Genomic DNA, 9,959 nt, shown 5'->3' with positions numbered 1-9,959 from the left:
CATGGGCACTAGCTGCCCCAGCAACTACAACACCTTCAAAAGGATATGCCTCAAAAAAGGTGGCATTCATCATTGAGGAGCCCCACCACCCAGGACATACTCTGTTCATTGCTCCCATTAAGCAGGAGGCACAGGAGCCCGAAGGCACACACTCAGTGTTTTCTGGAACAGCTTCTGAATGGACATTGAATCCACGAAAACTACTTCATCACTCTTCGCTCTCTTTTTGCACTACTTATTGAATTTAATTATATACCAATATTTATTGCAATTTATAGGTTTGTATTATGTATTGCAATGTACTGCTTCCGCAAAACAACAAATTTCACGTCGTACAGTATGCCAATGATAGTAACCCTGATTCTGATTGCTTTGAGGCTAGAACTCAAGTTTCTGTACTTAACGTTTCTGCAAATTCTGGGGGTGAAGTAACACCAGACTTATTTCTGATTACACGTACGTTTCTCCTAAAATTATTCACTTCACTGAAAACAGGGAAACAATGCTGACTTCGTAAAAAAAAACGCGCAAATGCCAAGTAAGGTGACGCCGCGGATCTTAGGTGCGGATCAGGTAACGAGGTATTATTACCAGCGATTACATCTCCAGCAACTGCCGGCGACAGCGTGAAAAACAAAGGTTAGCGATTTCACAGAACTAAAATGCAATTTAGAAAACTTGACAATGATTTAGCGCAGTGATACAAACACACACACACACACACACACACACACACACACACACACACACATTTTCACGATAGATATACATCTAACGATTCGGGACCGTTCACCCCACCGAGCCCCGAAGCCGCGCCAGCTGAATTTCCAGCTGTCCGCTCGCACATTTTTGATGATGGGTGGCGCTGTATTGACGTGACATGCCTTTCAGCGGAGAGTTTCACTTTCCCCTGTGTGGTAAAGAGCATTGAGGCAGCGCCAAGTGACTGTCTAATTATTCGCAGTGTCCCTGTTTGATCCTGTCTTCTTTGTAATACCACCGGAGAATTTAGAAAAGATTTAAATGAAAGCGAGGGTGAAGGAAAACTGACTTCTCGCTTAAGTTTTGCACGCATCGGCACCAGGAGAAGTCACTTCTGACCGGCTGCCACCAAATTCCAGGTATAAACTGTTAATTATCGGCGTCAATCTGTCGCTATTGGAACCGATTGAACGGGTTTTTTTGCACACATTCCTGTCAGTTTTAATCAATCTTGACAGAAAGAGCGAGAAGCCAGCAATCTTGCATCGAGAGGCGCCTCCCCTCAAATACTTCCAGTTTACCTGAACGGTGGTCAAAGCGACCCGCTTTTGACTGGTCTCGGTCTCCGACACCTTCTGATGTCCCTCCCACCCTGAAAAGTGCCTGGATTAAGTGAATAAAATCGAGATGTACTTGGATGCCCAATTATGGCTGCGTAAATCACTACAAGGCAGGGGTCAAGCCCGAGGCAAAAGAACACTTGTAATTTAGATAACCGCACTTGACCCTGATTGACCGCTGGAGACAATCGCTCGGATGCAGAACGCTCGGAAGCATCTCTAAAGTACCGAAACTAAACACTCAGTGCCACAAAGTTGGTTACTTACGAACACAAATCGTCCCTTCGAACGATAAACTTTATTTCTGATGGATCAAAGATATGAATGAACACTGGGAACGGTGAACTAAAAGAGAGGCTATTGCAGTGCTTGTTTACGTTTGGTTTAGCCGCACGTATCACAGGATCGGAACATTTGCCAGAATCTGGTGTTTTCTCTCTCTCTCTCTCTCTCTCTCTCTCTCTCTCTCTCTCTCTCTCTCTCTCTCACACACACACACACACACACACACACACACACACACACACACACCACCTGAAATCGCCCACCCTCTCAATCCGTGGGCATTTTCCGACATTTTTAAAAGAAAATCGCGTCTCATGTAACTCAGAATAACCAGAGCAGGGACAGAATTTTAAAAACCCTTCTTCAAAACATTTAGAAAACAAAAGCACCATACTCGAATTCAAATCAGTTTTGTTTTCATGTTGACCTAACCCGCCAGTACACCATCCGTCTCCTTAATCTGTCGTTGCTACTGATCCTCTCGTTCTCCCTCTGCAAATCCTTTTTAAAACAGTCTTCGTTGCTTCTGAGGGGGGTGTGTATGTGGGGGTGGGGGGCGAGCGCGGTTAGCAATATTTTCACAGGAAGTTTACGTATCCAAGAGCAAACGGTTAATCTCGCCCATCTCTGGACCGAGCCTGTTAATAGGTGGAACTTCCCACGTGACGTACCGGCTATATAAAAGTTTCAAGCATGTGCCACAATGTCGTGATTGCCGGCAGAGCCGTCCCAGGGAGCGGATCGTTAATGCGGTTAAATTGCGCTTTCAGGGAATAAACGCAGCGCCACTGTCAGTGCCCTGAACTAATACGGGAGCCCGAGGAAGACCACCATTCACTGCCAATGCGGGATTATTGCTTTAAAGTCAAGAGAACTGCCCTGGCGAGCCACGGTTGTTTTTTTTCTCTGTCTCTATCTTTTTTTCCAGTTGGATCTCTCTCCATACATATATTTTTGATCAGTACTGCAAAGTTGGTACTTTCAGGTCAATCACTTTTTATTGGCTTTTAAACCGTCCAGATTAACTTCAAGCAACGCCGTCCAGAAATGAAATAAAGATTAGTCCACTGAGGGTGGATGCTACTTTTTCTCTGTATCCCGGCGGCCCTCTAGTTCCCTTAAACAAAAGTAATCCATCGCAAGGGAGCGGATGCGATCTGGAATCATCTCGAGTAGAAAGCAGACCCATTTCTGATTATATAATGCTTATTGAGACTTATCCAGCGAACCCTGGCAATCTTTGCACTAACACCAGATCACTTTTAAGCCATATTTGATAGTGATTTTGGGGAGTGGGTCTGCGCTCTTGCCCTGTCTCCGGTGAGCAGCCTGCAGCCGATAGGAAGATGAGGCTTTTTTGTCTGAGCGGTGCCTGTCTGCTGGTGACCCTGGTGTCTGCCGGTTCTACTCCGTACCCCGCAGCAGGAACCTCTGGCCCCTTCACAGCCAGCTCCTGCACAACGTGCGGCATCGGGCAGCCCGAGGAGCTCCGCAAGACGGACACTGTCTTCTTGGAAGCCGTCAAGCGGCATATCTTAAACCGGCTGCAGATGAAAGAGAGGCCGAACATCACGCACCCTGTCCCCAAAGCCGCAATGATCACGGCTCTGAGGAAGTTACATGCTGGGAAATTGAAAGAGGACGGCAGACTGGAGATCCCGAACCTGGACGGCCATGCGACCTCTGTCTCCAGGAAGGATCTACTGGAACAAACCTCAGAGATCATCAGCTTTGCTGAAACAGGTAGGGAAAGTTTCGCGGCATGCTAAATACATCCTGACATTGACCTTCACATCATTTAAATAGAAATAAAGAGACCATCTCCTCCTTCATATCACGAACAGTACTTAACATTAGCCGCCTATCGTCGCGCTAATGGCTGGGGGTTCATTAGGTCATCACCAACTGATGGGAAAACGGCAGGAGGATCGGGCCTGTTTGGGAATGGCAGGTTAGCAGGTTTCGCACACAGATTAGAGCCTCCGTCTCTCTTCTCTTCTCAGGCTGAACTCTCGGTAAATGCAAACTGACGTGAGATTCGTAGCTGTAGCATTTCCTAACCACCGCTAGAGCTACCAAATGTGTGCAAAGGACTGCAATAGAAAGGGTGGCATATGCAAGAATTTAAATGAATGATTAATTGGATTCTGTTCACAGAACGAATATTTATTGCGATTCAAATGTAACGACAGGGGAGAGGCGTTATACTTACATAACATAGGAGTGAAGATTCCGAGCGGTGTGGGAGTTGAATTTAAGGAAAGAGTTGAAAGGGTTACAGTTAAAACGTCCGTTGGAGATAATTAAATGTGGCTTAGTATTTCTTCGTCAATGACAAATTAATTGGTAGCGTGCGTGAAGCTTTAATTTATGGTCATTACATGAAAAAGTGGTCTGACGTCGTGTTCGGCAAGCATTTAAAATCGCTTCAAACAAAAAAAAGTTGACAAATGCATCACACACACAGCTGTTTATTGGAATGTGGAGTGAAGCCGTGAACACAGCGGATGAGCACCAAACCCAAGTGCAAGTATGTCCCCATTAAACACTATCTTGGCATTACCCGGGGAACTTCGTACACGAAGTGTAAGTTACGTGTTTAGAACAGAATGCAGAAGCTTGGGGGTGGGGCTGGGTAGAGTGGGATGTGAGGGGTAAATCTGGAGAAAGTAACGTTTTAGTACATTTATGCACCCTAATATGCACCCGTCCGATTGCAGGTAAAATTCCGCTTAGGTTAGAGGGTGCATGGTAGTTGGCCTGGTCGCCGCTCCCGCCCCCTGTCAAACCACGATTATTTTCAAACCCGTGTTAGAAATCCCACTAAATCTGGGCAGATTGAAATTGATGTTAAGAATGAAATTCCTGTCTAGAAGAGAAAATACCACTACTTTCCCCAGATGCTAAAGTAAAACTTTCAGAGAGAACATTCGGGGGAGCTGTGCTTGAAGATTAAAGTTAAGAATATTTTTTCAGCATGTATTAAAATATGGGCAATACAACATTCATAACTGGTGGGGAAGATGACGAAGTTCTGTCTTGCTGGGAGAGGTGTTTCATAGTTTGTATCCTGCACACGCTCCACGCATAACTTCACAAGGTCAAAGTGCAGAACTACCCTCAGCAACCAAGCGGTCTTTGAAAGAAATTACATCCTAGCCTGCCGACAAGTTCACAATGGCGGCGCAAACATTGCGTTTACGACCTTGTAAAGTTTACAGTGCTCTGAATAAACAAACTCTTGTGAGATGAAGTGGTTTCATATATTATTAAAATGTCATTGCGTCGGCTTTGCTGGGGCCTTGAGAGTATAAGCTACTTTAAAACATATTAGAAGCCGAATTCTAGTGAAGTTTTCCCTATACCTTGCAAGGAGAGAGCATAAAAACTTGGTGTATCTGCGAAGCAATAGACAGTGTCTTCTCAGCTGAATAGAATCGAATAGGCGGTTGTTGTGTCAGTGAAGCACCGGGTGCACTTTTTAAATTAGTAATGTAGAGGAAGACAATAAGTATGCCCACTTTATAGAAGATTCTGCCCTCTATTTATCGGTTTGTGCAGTGGCAGAGTTGAGGTTTAACCGAGAAGTGCTTATTGCCGATTGCAAAGTGTTTATGTCAATAAGTGGATTCCTTAGCTTCAACAATATACATTTTTTGGTCGGAGATAACCCACATTGGTTTGGAAAAGTCACTTTTTAAATGCATGAAACCTTTAATAGTTCCAACATTAAGTGAAAGTGATTCAGTCAGTGGTTGAAACCATCCAAATGATATAGTTTAAATCTCTAGAACTCCACACCAGTGTTTGAACATGCCAAACGCGTACTTCGCTATTTTATAAATGATCTGCTTTTAACCCTGCGTCTCACTGCTGCATATTGAATGAAATTCCTCCCATTAGTGTCAATGAAATATCGTTGGTCCGTGTAAACCAATCACTTAATATAATGGCCTCCACAATAGGTGGGTGATCGGCAAACTCGTCTCAGTTTATGAATTGGGACTGATCCTGAGAACATGCAAACGTGTCCCTATCCCAAAAGAGTAAACTAAAAAGTGCGATGCCTCCAGCTTGGTTTTATTGGGCTGTGCTCTGTAGATCTGATCGTTAAGTTCTCAAAGCACAGCTCTACCATCCAAACAAAGTTAGAGTCAGGCACTTTCATTGACACGGTGAACAGTTCTGTGAAAGCGCTCGCGTCTTAATACACGTTCCTTGCAACTGGCAGGGGAATTGTCTTGAGCACATTTCTGACTCAGAGGCGAATTTACTGCTAGTCATACAAGGATTAACATTTTCCATTCTCTCGATGCAGATGAGCTGGCTTCATCCAAATCACGCCTGTACTTTCTGATCTCAAGCGAGGGGAACCAGAATCTCTTTGTCCAGCAAGCCAATTTGTGGCTCTACTTCAAGCTGCTCCCGTCTAAGACTGTAAAGGGCACCAGACGCAAAGTGAGAGTGAAGATCTATTTCCAAGAAGCTGGGAGCTCCAACAAGAGGGCATCGGTTGAAAAGAGGGTGGATCTCAAGAGAAGCAGTTGGCACACATTCCCCTTGACCGAGCACATCCAGGCGCACTTCCAGAGGGGAGAGAGGAGGCACAACCTCGAAGTTCACTGCGAGGGCTGCGAGAGCTTGTCGGTGACTCCCACCTTGGTGGACAGCAACGACGAATCCCACCGTCCCTTTCTGGTGGTCCAGGCTCGCACTCTGGACTCCAAGCACCGGATCCGCAAGCGGGGCCTGGAGTGCGACGGCCGAACCGACCTGTGCTGCCGACAGCAATTTTACATAGATTTCCGACTAATCGGCTGGAATGACTGGATCATCGCCCCTACGGGTTACTACGGCAACTACTGCGAGGGGAGCTGTCCGGCGTACATGGCCGGGGCGCCGGGTTCCGCCTCGTCTTTTCACACGGCTGTGGTGAACCAGTACAGAATGCGTGGCATGAACCCCGGCTCCATGAACTCCTGCTGTATCCCCACCAAGCTCAGCACCATGTCCATGCTCTACTTTGACGACGAGTATAATATCGTGAAGAGGGACGTGCCCAACATGATCGTGGAGGAGTGTGGCTGTGCATGAGAGAGGCTTCAAGGGAGCAAGTTTTCAAAGAGAAATCCATCTTTTTATTTCCCCTCAGAGAGTGGGTTCGTTGTCGCGCCACTGTCACCCAGCTGAATTTACCAGGTCGCCGACTTAATTAAACCACCCAAATTTTGTCATTTTGGGGTCGACTGTGATTTGAAAGGTCCCCGCCTGACTTGCAGCCATTACAGATGAAGGTGAAAGGCTGCAGATTGTGTGCACAGCTCACATCGACGGTACCCTACAGAGTGAAGTCATTCCTTTTTGTCGACTTGGTGCGGAGCAAAGGCTGATGACGACTCCCTGCAAGTAGCAAAAACACACATTAGTGATGTATTTAAGTGGTGCTAGAGACGCCGTTAAAGCGGAGGTTTCTTCACAGGCATTCCGCTTCCCTGAATCAGAATAAAAATAATCGAACGTTTAATTATTTATACCGCAAAAGAAAACTTATGTGTTACATTATGACAAGGCTGGGTGTGCATAATCAGAGTGTTCTTCCGGTGGATTACTCCTCAGTTTGATTCGGAGGGAGAGTGGGGATCGAGATACCTCTCTGGGGAAACCTGCAATACACATCTTTGTTTTTCAGCGAATGAACTATAATCCCACCTCCTCCTACTCTCAATAACGTCTGCTCCGTGTGTTGCTACACTGCAGGCATCTGGGAACACTGGGGTCTCTGTTCTCTAATCTGACCGTGCCTGCAATCGGGACGGGCGAGTCTCAATAGAAACTTTCTGGCGATGATTTCACAAGTTTCACCAACTCAAAGGAAAACATCGATTCGACCAGTTTTGATGCAATTGTACTTCAGTTGTGCATTGGAACACATATTTTGCCCTTCCCTTTTATCTTCCTTCTTCTTCACCTGTCTCTCTCTGCCACCCCTCCCCCTCCCCTCCCCCCACACCCCTCCCCGCACTGTTGACAGATTGTATGTGAATTCAGAGTGGGCCGAATGGACGAAACCTGTGGATGGGCCAGTTGTATTAAAATGGCCCTTCAGTGACAACGCGGTTGAAGATCACTCCAATCATGAATACCCTGTCGTAGTCAGTCAATGTCACATTCAATCAGAGGTTCGAGTTGTGTAGCACTGACAATGTATTGAAAGCACATTTCGCACTTGCATATCTTAATGCCTTGAAAAATCGTGGTACAACGGTGCACTTATCACAAATTCTGCAATTCCATTCGCTTCTTATTAAATAAGTGCCGGTTGGGAGCTATGCAAAGTAAATCTTAAGCGGTAAACAGGTGAATTCCTCGGATTTAAAATCTGTGCAGTTACTTGAAGCTAAATCTTTCGCTTCCTGTATTTGGCGAATGATTGTTTATAGAGTTTTTTTTCGCGTTTTCTATTTGCACTGAGAAATTGCGTTGATTAGTTTAAAAAACTGCCATTTTTAAACAAAAATGAAATTGTTATTTTTATAGAAAGAAGAATTCTGGGGGGAGGGGGATATTGAAATGTATTATACATATCAATGTATTAAATAATTGAACCAAAGAGGACAACTATTTAGTGTTATGTAAACGTCATTGGGCAGAAAGGCTGTTGATGAGTTTAGTGGTAGTTTGACTAGAATGAAAGTGAGCTCTCTGTTAGCTTCATGTCGAAATGGATTCCAGTTCCCAGAATCCCGCGCAACTTATCAAAAGCGCATGCTCCACAGAGCGAGCTGTCACATTATGGCCAGGTCATGCACTTATTTTGCGTTGAATACACGGCAATTGAAAGAAAACTGGTTCAGATTCATCTTCATTTATTAGCTAACAGCTGTAGTATTTGGCGCCTCTGTGTACAGTTTGGCTACAATAAAAACAAATCTACATGCACTGGATCTGTGTGCGAAGTTATTTCCAATAGCAAGCCCAGACCGTGTGGGACACCCTGCAGTTTGCTAGTGAAGTTTGCAATTGCCAATAATCTGTTAATTCACCAGTAATTTCTAAAGAGAATAATAAAAGTAATTTAGAGTCATAAATTCATACAGCATGGATGGGCCCCTGGCCCAATTTGTCCATGTCGACTGTGTTGCCCAGCGAGCTCGTTCCATCTACCCTCATTTGACCCGTAACCCTTAAACCTCTCTGATCCATGTACTTAACTGGATAGCTTTTAAACATTGCTCGTCTGCTCATCTCAGCCCCCATTTCTGGCTGCACATACCTTTGCACAAAGCTCTACCATTGATGTCCCTTTTAAATCTCTTGCCTTTTAATCATACTCCCACCTGTTTTAGCACCTCCCTCCCAGGGAAAAATACCATGTGCTTTCATCTTGTCTATGCACTCATGGTCCTATGTATCCCTTTCAAATGGTTCCATTTACTATCAGAGTGTATACAGTACACAACCTGAAATTCTTATTCTTTGCAGACTTCCACGAAACAGAAAAAAACCCAAAAAATGAATGACAGAAATGTTAGAACCCCAAAGCGACCCTCCCTCTAAATGCAAGCAGCAGTAAAAAATCAACCTTCCTCCTTCTCCCTCCCCCCAACTTGCTACAGCAAAGGCACCAATCCCCCCACCCACCAGTATGCAAGCACTAGCAAAGCCCCAAAAGAGACCTTGATCTAGAGTTCATCAAAAACTATTGTCCATCCCAACAGTTCAACATTTCAGATAGACTCCCCGTCAATTTCCTATGCTCCAAGGAATAAAGTCAGAATCTATGAAACTTCTCCCCAAGCCCAGGCAACACCCCAGTAAGTCCCTCTAGTCCAACAGCTTTCCAACAACAGGATTATGACTTAAACATAACTTCCTAACTCCTAAACCCAATGCCCTGACTTCCTCACCTCCCTATCACCCCGACAAACCACATATCTGCATTTATCCACCCCATAGCACTCCCCAGGGCCCTGCAATTCACTGGCTTAGTCCTGTCCTGGCTTGATCTTCCAAAATGCAACACCCCACGTTTATCCTAGCTCCAGGCCTTTTGCTGATTCTCAGCTACACACCTAGCTGATTAGGAACCCCCTGTAATTTTTCGTAACCTTCTATGCTGTCTACAATGCCACCCATTGTTGTATCATCTACAAAATGTCACAAGTTTGCCCTCTCTGCTTTAGAATTAGAAATGTCATCCAGAACACAATCAGGATTTTTTATTTTGCACAATATGTCGAAGAACATCAAAAGACTGAAGAAGTGATTTATGGATTTATAGGAAAAAATTTGGGATTTATATTTAGGGATTTGTCAATTTTTAAGTGGATCTTGAATGTAGAATGTTGGGAA

At 44.9% G+C, this 9,959-nt stretch overlaps 1 protein-coding gene across 1 annotated transcript; it reads left to right on the top strand.

Moving 5' to 3' along the window:
• The first annotated feature begins 2,333 nt into the window (after nt 1-2,333).
• Nucleotides 2,334-8,508, top strand: LOC140197331 (inhibin beta B chain-like). The gene is made up of 2 exons (XM_072257284.1): nt 2,334-3,350; nt 5,926-8,508. The coding sequence occupies exons 1-2, from the start codon at nt 2,954-2,956 to the stop codon at nt 6,699-6,701; spliced, it is 1,173 nt and encodes a 390-aa protein (XP_072113385.1). The 5' UTR covers nt 2,334-2,953; the 3' UTR covers nt 6,702-8,508.
• Nucleotides 8,509-9,959: the final 1,451 nt, after the last annotated feature.

This window comes from Mobula birostris, chromosome 5 (assembly GCF_030028105.1).
Source record: "Mobula birostris isolate sMobBir1 chromosome 5, sMobBir1.hap1, whole genome shotgun sequence".
NCBI classification, from domain to species: Eukaryota; Metazoa; Chordata; class Chondrichthyes; order Myliobatiformes; family Myliobatidae; genus Mobula; species Mobula birostris.
Note: the sequence above shows the minus strand (reverse complement) of the source record. Positions and strands in the feature narration are given on the sequence as shown.